General features: G+C 39.4%; 3 protein-coding genes across 4 annotated transcripts in view; 2 read left to right on the forward strand and 1 right to left on the reverse strand.

Moving 5' to 3' along the window:
- Positions 1–2515, forward strand: part of LOC124632993 — a 54174-nt gene extending 51659 nt beyond the window's left edge. Inside the window, exon 2 of the mRNA XM_047168058.1 lies at positions 1660–2515. Within this exon, the coding sequence (XP_047024014.1) occupies positions 1661–2476 (816 nt within the window). The 5' untranslated portion in view covers position 1660 and the 3' untranslated portion in view covers positions 2477–2515. The remainder of the gene's footprint in view (positions 1–1659) is intronic.
- The window catches only part of LOC124632994, a 40702-nt gene extending 22060 nt beyond the window's left edge, over positions 1–18642 (forward strand). Inside the window, exons 2-5 of one of the 2 annotated variants that reach the window (XM_047168060.1) lie at positions 12046–12087; positions 12797–13000; positions 13869–14044; positions 17300–18642. In XM_047168060.1, coding sequence (XP_047024016.1) covers positions 12818–13000; positions 13869–14044; positions 17300–17648 — 708 coding nt within the window. In that variant the 5' untranslated portion in view covers positions 12046–12087; positions 12797–12817 and the 3' untranslated portion in view covers positions 17649–18642. The remainder of the gene's footprint in view (positions 1–12045; positions 12088–12796; positions 13001–13868; positions 14045–17299) is intronic. The other variant, XM_047168059.1, reaches the window with a different exon arrangement.
- On the reverse strand, positions 15594–16981 carry LOC124632992. Its single transcript, XM_047168057.1, has one exon. It carries the CDS (start codon positions 16868–16870, stop codon positions 15716–15718), a length of 1155 nt encoding a protein of 384 aa, XP_047024013.1. The 5' UTR covers positions 16871–16981; the 3' UTR covers positions 15594–15715.
- Positions 18643–18897: the final 255 nt, after the last annotated feature.

An 18897-nucleotide genomic window follows, 5' to 3' on the forward strand; every position in this document is an offset into this window, starting at 1 on the left:
AATCTGTTTGAGTACCAATATTTTGCTTGGAGCGACTACCTATCTACCTATCTTCAATCCAGTCAACTACACAAGACGATATCTATGGTAAGACTGACAGACTTTCTGGCTTCTGATTAGTCGCGGCAGCTGCAGAAAATGTACAAATGACAGCTTTGTCAGACTCAAAGCATATAGACATAGATTATAGCTGTTTCCTGTGAAAATTACTTACGCACCATACGTAATAATTTTCCAAATTGGCTGACTAGATCCAGAGATATTCACAACGTCACAAACTTTACTTCTTTTGTTTAGATAAATGGTCACATCCACAACACAACCTTGATCAATGAATCTATGTGACTGCTAAGTGCTAATCCTAATTATACTGTCACGTGAAAGAATGCACCTACGGGATAAGTAGTATTTTGACTATTCTATATGCCCCACGCAGACGAAGTTGCGGGCAACAGCTAGTAAATATTATAAGTAAACTAGATTATCTCACGATTCAATTCAGATTGTAACAATTAAAAACCTTTTCCGTATGTTGTTGAATTTAAGCATTTGCATTTTGTTCAACGTAATCCCTCCACATAGGTACAATACTCGAATGTTCCTCGCGCTCATTAAGAGAAAGCGAGCCATAACCCCAAATGATGTATAAATAGGTAATGTAATTATTCACAAACATGAAAACTAGACCCTTAACATCACCGTGTTTATTCAAACATTTCTGGCTACATTATGAAATTCAGGCGCTTTCAGGCTTTCAGTTACAAGGCTTCATTCAAACGCCAGCATTCAGTGAGGCGCTTCAATGTGTCACACTCGGGACAGCTGGAACCGGGGCTTTGTACTAGTTTGTGTGACGTCACGAACTCTTCACTTCATCTCTTGTACATATGTACATGTTTTGTTGGTTCGCTTTCATTTAAATTTTGGTGGGTATATATTATGTAAAGAGATTGAACTAAAATAGACGGAATTATGGGCCATATTTACGTACACAAGCTTTCAAAATTGAATAAAGCAAAGATGGAGTAAGCTTATTAATAATTTCAGAAATTACAAAGCCCCGGACCTTAAATTATATTTCCCCTTGATGTAGTTAATGTATATTTGGACAAGCTAAAAGTTTTCCCTTCCACGAAGAGCTGCGCAAATTGAGGACGACTCCCGTGAATAATTTAACAGGGGTCCGTCATTGTGACCCGGACCTCTGGAAATGTCGCACGGGCTCGCTACACGCGCCGTCATCGACTCACGCCGTATTACAGGGACATTTGCCAAATATTAGTGTCGCTGTATGTTCCGGAGTTTAATACGTGACATGCTTTTTGATAACCACTTTCACATAATGGTTTTATTTTACTTGATATAAGTGACTCAGATTCAACAATGTTACTGTATAGGAAACTGTTATTATTATAACTATGTGTATAATAAGTAGGAACGGACTTGATGTTAAACATAAGAAGTGCATTGTATTGAGACGGCGGGCGCTAGTCTAAGTAGTCTAAGTAACTGAGTGTTGAGAATGCTGCGCAGTTGAGCAGCGCACGTCAAGTTCCTTCCTGCGCGGCCGGGCACGGGCACGGGTCGACGGCCGCTGAGGCGCGCCCGCGCCTGCGGCCGCCGCTGCACACAGACACTCACCCGTGCCCGTGCTTGCAGGATGCACGCGGTGGGCCTGCACTCGGCGCTGGCCATCCGCCGCGAGCGCAAGCGTCGCGCCGAGCAGCAGCGCGCGCGCGAGCGACGCTACTCGCTACAGTCCTCAGAGTCGGGAGTCACCTCCCCGCACTGCTCCACCGGCAGCCTCGAACGACGCCGCTTCAGAAAGCCCCACCCCACCGAGAATGAGGTCGTCTCAACGGTCGGTATGCTCCACCTGGGCGTGGTGTTCCTGGTGCTCGGCCTTTTCCTGCTGGGCTCCGGCTTCCTGCCGGACAACGTCACGTCCTGGAGCACCGTCGGTTCTGTCAGCTGGTTCAACGAACTAGTCTGTTCCGGGATGTTCGCAGTGGCGATCGGCGTGTTTCTGATCATATTGCACAAATACTTGATGAAGAGCGAGGAAGATGCACTAGAGGACTACGTACAGAGGCAGCTGACGAGATCTCGGTCTGGTCACCGACTGGAGCGTGACGCGGAGACAGGTGGCATGCGCACGAAGAACGCCCGGCGAGCGCGCGCCAGCGAGGTGCTGCCGGAGACGGTGACGGAGACGTACACGGAGCCGCCGCCGGAGCGCGCGCACGGCTTCGTGAACGCGCTGGCGCTGAACGGCGACGCCATGCGCGAGCTGCCGCTCGAACAGATCGTGGAGGAGGAGGTGTCGGTGGCGTCGGAGGGCGGCGCGCGGCTCGGCAAGTTCAACAAGGACACGTACTCGTCGCCGTCCGTGGCGCCCAGCCTCAGCCCCGGCTCGCCGTCCGACACGCGCGAGCTGCTCTCCGACGGACGGTACATGATCATGTCGCGCATGTGAGCCACCTAGATCGACAGTTCGCACATTCCGAGCTCTCCCGCCTAAATATTACGCCCCCAACATTGCGCATGCTGCGTGTTAAATAACACAAAATAATTTCAGCAAACAGACCACTACTCAACTTTTACCTCTGCTTAGTGAGTGTGGATATTCTATAAATACAAATAATAGTCAGTTCGTGTAACACGTTCTCGTTACTCCAGCAGTTCTGGAACGGTTACAGCTAGTGCCCATTTCCTCTACTTCCGTTCTTAAAACTCTAATATGCTCGGAATCAGAGAATTGTCGAAAATTGCTCGTTTCGCCTCTTACATATGGCTCGTGGCAAAGTGAAATGAACTCTATGTCTCTTACAATTGAGATCGTGTTTCTACTACTGCTACTTTCGTTAACAAGGTTTCTATGTAACTATCCTGCTGTTTGGTTAAAGAGCTTCGACGCTTCGACGTTTCAATGGATATTTGATTTGTGTTCGGGGAACGCTTCTCTATATTATATTTTAACAGACGGACCAACTCTTTGGTAGACTTTAGCAGTAAGTTGTATTGTGCTCGCTGACAACTGCAGTATCTGTTAGTCAGTCGTCAGGCAGCTCAGTGACAGATCGCGTGACTGGGGACGGGAGTATATCGGTACGTTTTGTTGTGAAACAAAGAACAACAAACGTTTCGGTCTTCCTCGTTGGCACAACGAAATGTTTATTTGTTCGACACGCAGTTAAAATAAAGCGCGAATACTGCGTGATAGTCAAACTGTATAATAGTGTTTGACCTCAATAAATCGGGGACAAACAAATAATCGCAGCATTTTCTTTGTTCTTTAACAATAGATACTGCAGTTGTGAGCGACCGTGTATATTTAATTAAATTAACATTGGGATTCCGCATGTATTGGCTTGAGACTGATTGTTAAATACTGTTCTTATATACCTGACGATTTTATATAATATTGTATGTTTGTTTGTCTTCTATGTACTATATATTACTGATTAGTTAAACTGTTTAGAAACATGGGAAGCATTGAACGCTGTTCCGTATTGTTGTCTCTTGATACCGCTAACTTATTTATGGAGGAATACAAGGGTTGTTCTAAAACAAACATGTATATGTTAATAAAATACTACAAAATATTTCCAGTATAGCTTTTAACAGACAATCTCTACGATTATACGGCTTAATTTTTGTCACCTAGGTAGATAAATGAAATACAGAAAATTATAAATATTCAATTCTGTCCAGTGTATCTAAACAGTTCCTAAATATATTATCTTAAAATATTATAAGTAAACAACAAAATATCATAAAGCACACTATGTGCACTTTATCCTTTTTTCTAATAACTGTGCCAAAACTGTCATGGCAATGCTATCAATTGACCTTATTTAAAGACATACAATAGCTTAGTTTGTAACGAGTATTATTTTCTTAAAAACGACCTAATTATCTGTAGCCTATTCCTCGCATATAATTCTAATCCTAAAGTACAAAGGGATAAGGTCGATTTTAAGAGAAGAATATTTTACTTGTATATTTTTAAGTTAGATTGTTACGTTGTGTCACGTATCTGTGTTTCATGTGTACTTGTGTTGTCGTTAGGTTTATTTTTATTTGGGGCTGTGAAATATTTTCCATTTTATTAATCGAGATGTCAAATTATATAAATATATACACATTATTAAACATTGATATTAATATTAAGCTTACACACACGAGCTTAGCTTCACAATGCTCAAATTTTTAATTATTAGGTTTACACCCCTTTCCATTTACTTCTCTCCTAGTACTTTTCCCTTATAAATCTTCCCTTATTATTAGACGAATTTGATGTTCTTTGTCAACATTTTCGTATGATCATACAAATTGAAAAGTAAATCGAATAACAATGTAATTTGACAAAACTTTAGTAATTTGACGAGCAAGTTGACAAAGAACGGTAATTTGGCGAATTATTTCGTACCTCTGCGGGTATATTATATCTGTCTCTACCTTATAAGTGCTGTCTATAAAACATTGCCTTATTAAATAAATATTTCACGAATATTATTAACATTGTGTATTTGTAATGGCACAATTTTCAGTAATTTTTGATAAGTAGATTATAAGGTTCACTTGAAGAATACTTGGCTGTTTTAAAAATGTAAAGGAATAGAAACTACCTCGTCATTGTAACAGGAGACTTGAGAAGCAACATTACTTGCATAATGAAATCTGCAAGATCCATTTGCTCAAGATGAACAATACATATATCTCTACTGATACAAAGTACCAGGAGAACATAGCGCAATGGTGGTCTAGTTCGTAAATACAGTTCGATATCATATTTCCTTTTCGAAATCGAATTGAATATTAAACTGGGATCGTCTTGAAGGTTGAAAGTGCTTAAGCTGAAGTATTCCCCGAGTGAACGTAAAACATAGTTATGTATTTATATCTGTCGCCTGAATGTCTAGAAACGGCTAGCTTCGTGTTGTACTAAATAAGAGAGAAAACGAATTGAACATTACATTACTACTTGTGCACGTTTTCTTTATATTATCTCGAGATATTGGTGACAGTATTATTTTGTATAAAATTAAATAAAATGTTTTAAAATATCATTATTATATTAGAAGGAAGTTTAAAGTTTAATAATGCATTGTTTTGAGTATTCTTTGATTCTTATTACTATACAGTGCTACAATTCGTCCACAATAAATTATATAGATTATTATTATACTTTATTAAGCAGTAACTTGATATGACAAAATATAATAATCAAATCAATTGTTTGACAGAATTATTTCTATGAAATGCCGTGTCACATAATATTTGCAGTTAACACAAACTTGAAACAATGCATTATTAAACTCTTATAATTAATATTTAATAATAATTAATTACTTTGTCGTATTCACCCTGATGCACATATGATAGCGCAAAATATAGTGTTTGCACACGTTAATTATGAAATTTCTTGTGCCTATACTTTTATATTTAGGTAATTTTGATAGGGTAATTCAATTTGTATACTTGGCTGTAAGTGTCACGTGTATATATGTCCCATGCAATCATCTTCAGTCCTGTAACATATGCCTTGATGACAAACTAGTCGAACTCAATTCTAAATGAATTCATAGCATGAGCAAGTTTCGCGAATGCTAAAGGCTTAACAAATATCGATACATTATTGTGATTCATAAATGTCTAGATTATAATTTGTAGTGTCCGTTTCGTTGTCCAAATGTTTTGGTGTCGTGTTTAAGCTCAAAACGTGTTTGTTGTGATTTTTTTATGCCATTTCGGTGTCGTGGAGAGATTTTTATGAACGCTTTTGCGCATTTTTAAATAAAACTACATATACACTCGTGAAGCACTTTGATGTATTTAATCGATTTAAATAGTCGCGTTTTGTTTGACAAACTAGTGCCATAGTCATGTTTTGTTTCGTTAATCACCTCAGATCTTATTGAAGCAATAAGTAATGTACTTAATGGAAGTTTTGTAAAGTTTCGGTGTAGTGAACATTTTCGATCGCGACTCGTATGCTGGCTTTGTTTCTAAGTGTTTACATACTCGTTGTCATTTGGAAGTATATTGTTGAGTCTGACGTCACACCGGTTGTTGTTTTGTCACAAAGTGATACTAACTATAGGAAATATTCTGAACTACAAAATAAAACACCAAAGTATAAGTTTATAATAAAATAAATACTAGATTGAGAATCGAATAGTAGTCCTAACTTTGTATAACGAATTCGAATTTGTCCTAATCGATACAGTTTTTTAAATAAATTACTCGAGTAGTACTATCTCTTTACTTTTCAATCTAGTCATCTACTAAAGTATGAATGAAAAATTATATAATAATAGTTTTCTGTATATTAAACAAAGTACTTTTGTATTAAACGGTTTTACTGCGGCGAAAGCGATTTCTTGGTAAAGCTAATTAAATTTTATTGTACAGACGATAATTACCGTTTAAAAATGAGCTCTATAAATCAAGGAATTAAGTTGAATTTACGGTAATCGCGGTGTTTATTGGCTATTAACTTGGAAATTATGAAATCGCACATGGATCGCTTTCCCCGAGGTAAGGCGATTTTATCTCAAGTCACAAATCATTCCACGTTAGGCAAATATAATTTATTTCACTCGATTTATTACACATTTATTATTAAATAAATTAATTATTACAAAAATGGCGCGCTTTTCATTTTACTAACCTAAAGTTTCAGATAGGTTATAAAAATAGAAACATACTAAACAATACAAATTGTCACAAGAAAATGGAACTTTCCTCTCACCTACTAGGCTACTATAAAAATAAGGAAGTATGTAGGTAACAACCTTACACGTTAGGTGAGCCCATGTTTTATGCGTAGCGCCCCTCGTAGCGGCGTAGCCCGTAGCGCGTAGCTCGTAGCCAATATCAACTTATCTCAGGTTCTTATTGATCGAATTCAGAGGAGAAATGTTTAAAGTTTTGATGTTCAAACCGCTTACGGTTTGAATTTTGTACGCTGGTGCAGGAAAACATCTATTTTGAAATAGTAGACAATTGCTCTCCAAGTCACACCACTTAGGTATCCCGTTATCCCATCTTGACTGTCTTTCCTTTTAAAAAACTTTAAAGACAAAGTCAAGTTTTATGAAAAGTCAAGCTAGTTGCATTAATTTTCATCGATTCGAATATTTACTATACAAAGTTTATACAAAAGTAGTCTAAACCATTTATACTTATAACTTTTCACTATTTTCCACACGCTACAAACACGATTTTCCTGCTCTAAATTATTGTCCAATCCTCAACTCATATCAAAACATACCCGTTAATATTTATAGTGACATTATCGAGGTAATCAGCGGGAGGGTTGAGAGGCTAAACGTCAATATCCTGCGGAACCAACCCGTCACTGCGGGCTGGACATGTTGGGGTGATGTAGGTACAATAACATAGCTATAATTATTGTACAACGTAGTTCGTGTGGTTAGTGACCATTTAGTGTTAAACGAACGGTCCCTTGTGTTACTAAATACATAAATAGTAAAGAAAATAAAGATTGAACATATTTTTTGGAATAAAAATTATAAGTTATATAAATAGTCTCAAATACTATATGAAGATTAGACTCTGAGAGCCTAGAAGTAGCTTTAGCGTGGACGTTTGTTTAATTCGAAGTAATAATATGGAACTAACGAAGTGTGCACTATATGCACTGTGTGCCTTAGGGAAATCAAATAATGAATTAAAACAAACATGTAATCAAGTGCCTACTTACTGGTCTTATTAATACGATACATTTTTAATCACTTGACGTACTCGACAAACGATATTATAGCTAGCCCCAATGAGCTTATTACACAACCACAATCATCTCTCTCTCTTTAGTTTCCTTTACAACTTCTATACACAAAAGCGACAGTCGAAAGTTTTCTTCCGTTACTAGTATTTTTTATAGGGGTGCATATCCAAGTTAAGCAACAGCCGCGCGGAGCTGCTGTCTGCCGATTGTATCAGTCAGGATGTGTCAATCTGAGCTTTTACACTCAGCAACCGAAATAAGTCTTGCATCCTACATTCATATAATCTTCTTTACTTACATACAGCCACTAGCGTCTGTTGCGTTCCTCACAAATGTACCTTTAATCCTATTTCGCGCGGGTACAATTTCTCCTACACCGTAGTTTCTCAGTATCTCGCGTCGCGTTACACCGCATGTTATTTATGCGGGAGGACATACGATATAAATGTCATCTGATATGTATGAGAAATGACACAGGGAACTGTATTAGACGAAGGTAGTATCTTGAGTAATAAGGTATTGGAAGTATTTCTTGGTGGTCTTACATTAGACTTAAAAAGTAAAATTATAATAACATTTCTAACAAAGGTTCTTGAATGATAAAAATAACATTATTGACAGTTTAGTTCTGTTATGAGCCATAAAACTCTAAAAAATTAGTTAATGTACCTATGTCTCTCATTATACAAGGTGTGTCGTTCACAATCACATTAAATCCTATCGTATATACTTTAGATATTCTATGGCGAATTGTAAAAAAAATAACCTAACCCATTCAGTGGTTTAACCACAGGAGTCATTTTTCGTTTTTATAATTTACAACATCATGTGTAAAGCAGAGATAAAATTAGTAGTACTACAGTTGACAGATGTCATTTTTCAAGGGAGAATTTCTAATTTGTTTGTAATGACTGACTTTTATATGGTGTTCTAATTTTCGCACACTTTTATTCTATTTAGTTTGTTTGAAAAATTCATTTTTTTATTTTTACGTATTTTTCTTTTTTCTTTGTGTTAATCGACATATATTAACCAGTATATTAACGCATTTCATTTAATGTGATTATGAACGACACACCCGATATTATTATTTAGTTTGGAATCCCCAACACTCACTCAAGTAACCGTAACAATACTTGACACTATTACTCTTACACAGCAAGCGGTTAGGAAAAGGTATAGTGCTAATCTCTAGCACATAATTTGTAGCAAAATGTAAGGGACTTCTATAGACAGACATGCAAATTCTCGAGACAATGAGTCAGCGCAATAAATTCGCGAAGTACCCGATAGTAACACTTATGCTTTCAACCACATTCCTACCAGCGCTGTTGAAGACCTGCCAACACAAATCAATGTTATAACCATTGTAACTAATAATATATAGGGAATTACTACAATAATTAAATCTTTGTAACTCTGTCCAATTGGTCTAATAGTAGAAATAGTAGTTAATAAAACCCCTGAGCATGACAAAAAAATAAGTAACGACAAATGAATAACGATCGATAGTTAGGGAGATAAAACTTATCAAACCATTGAAATATGAATTCATAATTCCTAGGAACAAAAGCTTTATCTGTATGTAAAAATATCCCTACAATAGGATGCTGAAATTCTTTTATTGGAACTCCCATTGGAAAAACTACAGGATTCAAAAAAGCGATATGACCTATTTCCCATTCAAATATTTGAGAGGAATCCATATTGAAATGGGACCGAAATAAATTGAATGTCAGTGCGAAATACTCACCTACGTTTTATCGGAAAACTAATTTTGTTGGGATCAAATACAAAAATATTTCCATTTAAATCTACTGAAAAATCGCCTATATATAATATAAATATGCACAAAGGATATCTGCTTATTTTTCTTCTCTTTGAACTGAAATGGTTTTAGCGGGTCCCCTGCATTACATTTACAATACCTGTTTACAACAGTCCACATTCCCAGAACGATGGAAGATCTCACGCGTCGTTCCAGTACCTAAGGGTAAGTCAGGTCCAGATGTCAGCGGTTACAGACCAGTGGCAGTGCTGTCGACACCGGCTAAAGTTTTTGAGTCCGCCATTCAAAGTTCTATACAGGGGCAGGTCCGAGCACAACTATCGGACGCTCAGCATGGCTTTCGGCCGGGGCGCAGCACTTCCACCAACCTGCTTAACTTCATGGCGCAGGTTATACCGGCAGTCGACGCGGGGGTCCAGGTAGATGCGGCGTATTTTGATTTCCAAAAGGCTTTCGACACCGTGGACAATGATGTTTTATTGAGGAAGCTGGCTGATATTGGCTGTACACCACATCTGTTGCAGTTCTTTGTCAGCTACATGAAAGACCGTCAACAGTATGTTGACTATAATGGGTTTGAGTCAGAGCCATACTACACAAGGTCTGGAGTAAGCCAAGGCAGCAACTTGGGGCCTCTTGAATTTATCATCATGATAAACAGCTTGCCGGAAGTCGTCAGACATGCTACATGTTTATTGTTCGCGGATGACCTCAAGTTGCTGCTCGAGGTAAGGGACGAGTCGGACTGTACGCGACTCCAGGATGACATTGACAGAGTGGTGAAGTGGAGTCATGACAATAAACTATACTTCAATGTATCCAAATGCTCGGTAATATCCTTTACGCGTTCGCGAAGCCCTGTCTGCTATGAGTACAAAGCAGAGGCAACACCCATGACGCGAGTGACACAGGTGCGTGATCTGGGGGTTCATCTCACTCCAGAGCTCACGTTTCGCGAGCATATTATTAAGATATGCAAGAAGGCGTACAGAAACCTAGGCTTTGTACTTAGGCAGTCGCAGGGCTTTACGAATATAACAACAGTAAGGGTATTATACGACGCACTCGTTAGGAGTCACTTGGAGTATGGTGGTGTCATATGGGCTCCACACGAAGCCAAGTACTCTGTCATGCTGGAGCGCGTGCAGAACAAGTTCACGCGCCACTTGTACTGGAGGCTGTACGGGGTGTATCCGCTGTACCCGCTTATGTACCCCACATTGTTCGTGCTGGGTATGGTCGGGTACAACCAGTTACAGGTGCGGCGAGAATTTGCCCTTATATTATATATTATTAAATTACTCCGTGGCAAGGAACACAATCCCGGCGTACTACGGTGCTTGTGTCTCTGTGTGCCGGACCGCTACGTGGAGAGACGACGGCGCCCGCCACTGCTGTCAGTGCCGACCGCCAGGACCAACCTACTGGCCAAAACGCCTCTCACGCGAGCGATCCGTACTATAAACGAAATCCAGAACAATATAGACATTTTCTCGTGTCAGTTCAGTGAACTCGCAAGGATGATTTTGTTTATATTATGTTATAAACTAGATTAGCATTATAGGACATACTTTTGTTATTATTGTTTTATTTTATTGTATTGTTATATTCTATTTCACTTTAAATTTATTTTGTGTAAATATCTTGTGTTTTGTTGTTTGTTTTTTTTTTTATTTTATTTTTGTAAGTAGTTAGTATTTTAAATAAGTGCCTCCCTAACGCATTGGATGTACCTGTCTGTAATGTTAGTGGTAAGGTTGAGAAATAAATAAATAAATAAATAAATAAATATTTTTTCTAAAATGGACGCAATGGAATATAAGCAATTGTTACAGGAACAAATAATATCTTTGATCAAAACAAAACAATAAACTGTTTGTTTATTTTCTTTGTTTAGAAGGTAAGTTTAGCTGCCGGTATAAAACAACTTCTTCGGTGCATTAGCGCTTGTCATGCCTTTCAGTAAACTTCCTAGAATATTGGATAACAGAAAACGAAAGGTGACTTTACTATAAATACTTAGTAAGTTTCGATTTTTAGTTTCATATAATTTTCTTTCATATAATGAAGTTATAAATAGCAAGTCAGTTCATAACTTAATGAACATTCTGCGTTACTTAAATTAAAAATTCTCGTGATATCATGAAGTTATTTGCGTTTGTAATACAAAAAAACTTCTTATGTAGTGCCGTTATACATAGAAATAAATAATTCAAGACACAAAATTCTGTTAAAAAATATTTTATGACTACAAAGGCAGCTGCTATTTTCAATAAGCGATTAGACATTTACATAAAAACATTAACAGCCTGCTTTGTGTGCACAAATAAACGACAATAGAAACTCATATAAATCCTTATTGAAGCAAGCATCCAAACCCATAACACGAGCGATACACATAAACTTGGTTTTATTGCTAATTTCTTAGCAGACGTTCAACTTTTATTCCGTCAGACGCCATCTTGTAAAATTCGTCGTGACATAAAGTTGCTTGTTGCAGATATGCTCCAGTCGTTACTTCAGCCAAGAGATAATCAGCGGTGTAAGTAGTCTCTTACTTTTATACCGGAGGGACCGACGTTATTAAATTCTAAGGGTTTTCATACAAACTCACTATCATCCAAGTCCACCGTATTCTTTTAAGAGTACATCGTCAAATATTGAATGAAATCTTCTACCTTCCTGTTACCACAAAATTGGTTTCTACCTTTTATGAAACTTGTTCCCCTTCCCTATGAGGAAAAGTCACGAACAATACTTCAAAGATCCCATATTTCTGTATAAATACAAAAAGCTTGAGGCCATATTTCCTGTTTATGGCTGCTTAGGTATGACAGCAATAGATTCACGTGCGGTCTAGTGTGTAGTGCGAGAGGCAACGTGAATGACGAGGAATGAGGGCGATGCTGGTTGGAATTGTGACTGCTCACATCTAGCTAGTGATAATGATTTATGTTTTGTGGTGTCTGTATCTCTTAAATAGCATACATATCTGCCACTTATGTTAAAATTAATAGAACAATAATAGAGGAGTCCTGCGTCCTGGGTATAAATAAACCTGAGTTCGAATCTCTGGTGATATATATGCGAAAGCTAAGGAAGAGGCTTTTTCTATCAACAGCAGATCATTAATATTAATGAATCATTTCATTCAGGTACTGTATAAAAAACGGTTTAACTTGCGATGAATGGAGGAGGCCCGTGCTTAAAAGCATGTCTTCTAAGCATGGGCCTCCATCACGCCTCTGAAGGCCTGGTGTTGTACAGCGAAGATGATTGGTGCTATGCCAGCGGTGGCGGTTCGCCATGAGCGACGACGCAATGAGAAACGAGGAGGGGGAGGGGGGCGGAGACCATCGCAGCTGCCTCTGCAGCTCGGCCGACCCATGGACGCTGATGCCACGCCCTCGCCGGATCATCATCGGCTGAGGAATGAGCTCTACGTGTGTGGCAAGGTGGGATACCAGGCTATCATGACTTTATAAGAAGTTACATGTACGCAATGGTGAGGGATAAGACCAAAATCCTAGAAACAGAATCATGCCTTGCTTTTCGCTCTCACTGTTGTGTTCATGATCATAGAGCATGCATTATTGGTACTTACTTATTGTAACAAGTCAGAGTTTCTGTTAATCAAATCATTTTTCTTCTGATCAGCGACATAAAGTTTAGGAAATCATTATTATTTTTTTATATCATCACAGTATAATTATTAACTTTAGAGAGACCATAAAGATTGTTCTTACAATTCTGCAGTCACTACTCGTAGTCGATTCCTTTGAATCGTCCATTTGACAAAAGCGGCAAAGCCAACTAACGGAGCAATATAACTTTTACTGCACTTTTATAGGGTAATACGCTATATTGATAAAGGAGGTCCTATTAAATTCTAGCAGTAAAATCTATTCAAACCGGCTCTAAAACGTTGGCTTCTATGGAGGTCGTATGTTGACAGCGTTGAACGAGGCTATCTGCCCCGTGCTACTAACATTGTGCATTGCCCAATAACAAGGTAACAACAACCCCTTGCATGGTGTATCGTCTCCCCTTCTTGTGTGTTGTGTGATCACCCCTTCTTTATCCGATAAAGTACTTTCACGGATCTTTCGCGTCCTTCCATGTCTACTTACCAGCAGAGTATAATTGAAAGGATTGTCGTTGATATCATGATCCGTAACAGTACTTCAGTAGTAACAGGAACACTGTCCAAATATCTGCTATAACATTCTTCTCCTTCCTTCTTTCCCTCCTTCGTAATCGGTGTTATTCTAGAGGAGATCAATGTTTAACACCTGTGTTTAAAGTTCTTTCAAATGTTATTAGTATGCGCAGGTGGCAGCCCTTCACGCGGTGGTGGGATCCCTTCTCCTAGGGATCGTGGTACTGGTGGTGGGGTTGGTGCAGTTGTCACCAGGAGCTGAAGCTGCTCAGCATCGATACTATCTGATGGGAGCTGGTGCCGCGCTGGTCGGGGCTGGCATACTTGGCGCTGTACTGAGGTGGGTACCAGGGTAACATATAACATTAGTAGTAGGTACGTCTGTCAGCTACATGATGATAGCTTAGAAGGACGGCGCATCGAATATTTTCGAGACTTGTATATTATCATGTAGTGATTATGTCCTTCGACACACCTCAGTAATGTCGTGTTTCACCCGTGACATTTAAAGGTCTTGGGGTCAGTTCCCAACTAATAGAGGAGTAGAGGAGTTAACGAGTATTCCTCAGAACCGGTAAATTAGTAAGTAGGAATCAATCAATACGAGGTTCGATCAAACTTGATAATTTGTTCACTAGTTATGTTTATAACGTTGACCTTGACCTTCTGGCTTTTATTTTTATAAAAAGCTAGCTTTTTTACTCGTGATTGCCTCCTAAGTTATTTAAAACTTTATGGTAGCCATGATTTTAAAATGCACCTAATTAGAAAATGTATGGCTGTTTACACCTGTTCTAAGTATGAATGCATTAGATAGAGCCTTGTGTAAACACACGTAATGACCCGAGTTGATGTAATTAAACACTTATCAACAAAATTGAATACTTGCCGTCCATAAAGTGACATGAAGACCACAATTAAAGTGGTACACTTAGTGGAATTAACAATAAAATGGCTGCGGTCAATTAGCCAAATGAAATACAAGCCAATACTGAACGACGATGGCATTAATTCCATACAACGACAAGTTTACCACCTTGGATCACATGGGGTAATGGCATATTGCGTAACTAGACATTTCCATAAGGTCCTTAGAGTTATAGCTTAGGTCATATTCTTTTATTATAGTACTAGCTTCAAGTGCAAGAAATAAAAACCGGTCAGGGACACGATATTTTAACCATAATTTTGTCGTAACAGGAACCTCACTTTGGTTGCTATGAGAGGTCTACTTACTGCGTTAAAAATTCAGCCGTATCAGTGTCTCACGCACAGAAAGCCTTAGTAATAGAATCCCGTTGGCGCTCATAAATTTTACTCCAGCGACTTTCGCAGCCCACCGCTGAGCTAAAGATTCCCACAGAGATTTCCCCTCGTCCAACCACATCACGGAAATGTTGTTAAGATAAGAAAGTTATTAGGGTAGTGGCGTTCGCTCCCAACTCTTTGCTTTCATATTTGCCTGGTATCTTAACCGACCGTGCTCTGACGTTTATGAGATTGATGGCTATATCATGTCACCATTATTTTACTTCTTATGTTTTACGTTAGGTTAGGTAGGTATTATTTTACCTTCTGATAAGCATTACATTATTAGAGCTACGCTGTTACGTTTTTTCAAAAACCATCACGAATGAAGAAACGGATATAAAAGGTGCCTTTTACTTTTCAATCAACGAGAAGCTACTTAACATCCATTTATTAAAACGAAAATATGCCTCGAACTGGCTATTCCAAATACTAATAAGAAAAGAAAAATACTGGCAAATATTTCTTTCAAAAAGATAACGTCTGGCGTTTTACTGAAAGCTTTCTTTTTATGTAACTTAAGCATGATATTTTTAATAAAATGGCGGAGGCCATCTTGGTGCCGTTAATTTTATTTTTTATTTATTTATTTATTCCTTTAATTCAGGCAACTAGGGCCCATAGAAAATATAATACACAAATAACAATTAACATTAAAATAATTATAAACTAATACATACAAAAATAAAAACAATCGTCAAGTCTATTTGTTGACACGAATAGGCGGTGTCGTGTTGCACTGCGTGGTGTCGCGTAGCCTCCCGCGGAATCGCCGGAAAACGACACCTTTCGGCCAAAACTGTTCTTGGAACATGTCGAGATGCTGAGTCGGCACACGTACCACAAACGATTTGAAATTTGTATTGTGTCTCGGCTCCAACTTCTCGACTCTTAAGGTCCAGTTCGTCTTGACTCGTATATACTCCACGATCTCCTCGACCTTCGTGGAGTGATGTAAACGCGAAACATACAGCTGCGTCGTCGGTATTGCGGGGCGCAGCAGCATGTTCGGACCAGTCAACGCAGTTCCGCATTGATTTCGGCTAGATGGCTTCTTCTTCCTTCTCTCCACCTTGACGAAACCATCTGCATCAGCTTTCCCTTTACATGGTACAGATTGTACCGTACCTCGGGTTCCTTCGGGCTGTTTTTGTATCGCCACAGTAGCTTTGGGTGGCCGTTGGACGGGATCTCGCTTTACGGCATCCGAGTAAACACGTCCAAGCCTAGACGTGCTTACATTTGTCGGTGTCCCGAGGGCAGGGGACGCGGGGAGGGCGGGGCACGGTGACGCATCACTAGTAGTGGCGACGGCAGGCGACGAGTGCAATTTTGCTGACTCGGCGCGCTGCGGCGATGCGTTGACCTGTCCGTGGCATGTGTTGTCGCTGTTGGCATGCGCTTGTGACCTACATACAGAGTTTCGCAATTCAGCTACCTCGATACGTAGATCACAGATGGTGGATTGTGATGCCTCCAGCTTCAATTGCAGCTCGACCAGGCTGGACCTCATACTCGTGATGTCCTTTAACAGCCTGGTGACGTCGACGTGATCGAAAGTGACCGGGGGCAGCTTCCGCAACTCCTTTGCCACGAACGTTGGCACGTCGTCCGGGTCGGTCTCCTTTAACAGCCTTATAGTGTCTTGGAGACTCCTCTCTCCCTTTTCATCTCGCCTGCGGGTCGGCATTCGTTCTGCCATTTGCAGCGACTCGTACAACAGCTTCTTTGCGCTGCGTATCTCCTCCTCGGTGAAGTTCGAGGTGCAAATCTGGGTCACACTGACCTCATCCATGACGTCCAGCTGGTACTGCAGGAACGCCAGGACCTCGTTCGCCACGAGTTCTTCCGAACGCATGGTATCGACTTAGCGGCGGCTGACGCCGCGCTCGGCACGAAATTAAAATAATTTCTGCGAACAGTGCAAACGCGTCCGATGTCAACGAATGAACGCGATACACTGATATATATATAATTATGTTTGAATTAAAAGGCGAGCTAGTCAGCGCCACTTCAATCTCTGTCCGTCAGGAGTCGCTCAGGAAAACAAATGAAACAAAACAAATACAACTGCATTGTTATTCGCTAATAGCTTTAGCTGAAGCTGATTGTTACCCATTATGGCTTTTAAATCGTTTTCGTATTTCGAAGGTACAAAACTGCCCTTGCATATTCTGTCGACAAACTTACATAACCTTATTTAAAACCCAAAAATAGCTCCTCGTTTTACAACGTTACGTTTGGTGCTTACCACAATCATTAATTTATATTTTCATAACCTTTCCAGATGCATCTGCCTGCACTGGTACAACCGCAAATTCCGTCAGGAGACCGAAGAGGACCCTGAGCCTACCACCCACAAGAACGGAGTCAGCGTCGTGGATGGTGGACCCGACCACAAGTCTGGCCATCACGACCACAAGGGACACGACCACAAAGGTCACGACCATAAGGCCGGACATGACAAGACACCGCATGAACACAAAGGCCACGACAAGACTCCGCATGAGAATAAGGGCCACGACAAACACGGACATGATCACAAAGTCGTTGACAAGCCAAAACTGAAGACTCAGGCCAGTGTGGGACGCGATGTAGACCTGATCAAGCAGCCATCGGCCGCCAGCGACACTTAAGCTAAGTCCCGACCACTAGGCTAACGTATGTTAAGCGTTCGTGTAACGTGTGTAACGGAACGGGTGATCCCGCATCATTTACTAGTATACTTTGTATGTCGCGGCAATGTTGGTTGTTTATTCATTACTCGATATATTAGATTTGTGTCGATGACAATAGATTTCTGGATTCGTCTGTCAACTGCCTTCAGTGATTTCTTGCCTCATTCCTTAGCAGTCAGTTTCACAACTATGATCGCAAAGATGTACTTATTTTCTTCAGCTCTTTACTGAGGTCGGATTGAAAGTTCTAGTTTAATCTGAAACTTCCCGTACTTAACGTGACCTTTTCCAATAACTTATTCATATGGTACGCCACTGGGCGTACTCATATTCCCAGTCGCGTTTTCAAATAGTTTCACGACCACACTCGCGTCTGCTGACGTCAAACTCGCGTTCAACAAACTAACAAACACTAACATTTTAATTTGATAATAATCTACTCAAGCATTATCTAAGATAAACAGTTTATTTTCGTATAACGTTACTCGGAACATTCTAGTACTTAGATTTTAGTAGAGTCTACTAAAAGTAATTTTAATGTACTTACCATTTAATTTTTAATTAATCTATCTTGTATGGATTTTGAAAATGGAACCGCCGCCATTATGCATGTCTGTGTTAGCAGTTTGCGTGAATGAGAGACAATGTCGTGGTTGTACATTTGGCGACTTTATTCTTCAAACTCCGTACAATTGTTTAATCGTAAATCTTCCAGTCTGTTCTCACGTATCCCTTACTGTAATTTAACTTGTAAATATTTTGTAATGTGTCTACATAATTATTGTCTTTTGTATGTAATATTATGGTATGTATACAATGTTAGTTACATATCATTTTAATTAGGATTTACCATTTATTCACACGTAGCTCTCACCGATCATTTGAAATTTTTAAATCTTTACTTGCTTCCTTATTTGACACGTCAAAATTTTCAAATTGGGAATATTTATAATTTCTAGTTCGGCCATTCAGAGAATGCGTTCCTGACACGTCGCGATTGAACTGACGACGTAACTACATTCATTGATTATTGATATAATAATGTTGTTTTAATGCTCCTCAATTGTTAAAACGGTAAACAACCAGCAAAAATATTTTTATCGTAACTGCAACGCCATTGCAAAGTTACGTCGTCAGTTCAATCGCGACGTGTCAGGAACGCATTCTCTGAATGGCCGAACTATAATATATTTTTGAAAAATTTACA

Source organism: Helicoverpa zea, chromosome 9 (genome assembly GCF_022581195.2).
Source record: "Helicoverpa zea isolate HzStark_Cry1AcR chromosome 9, ilHelZeax1.1, whole genome shotgun sequence".
Classification (NCBI taxonomy): domain Eukaryota; kingdom Metazoa; phylum Arthropoda; class Insecta; order Lepidoptera; family Noctuidae; genus Helicoverpa; species Helicoverpa zea.

What these genes read in the sequence shown, in the direction of transcription:
- LOC124632992 (XM_047168057.1), bottom strand. Translation starts at nt 16,870, where the DNA reads ATGCGTTCGGAAGAACTCGTGGCGAACGAGGTCCTGGCGTTCCTGCAG.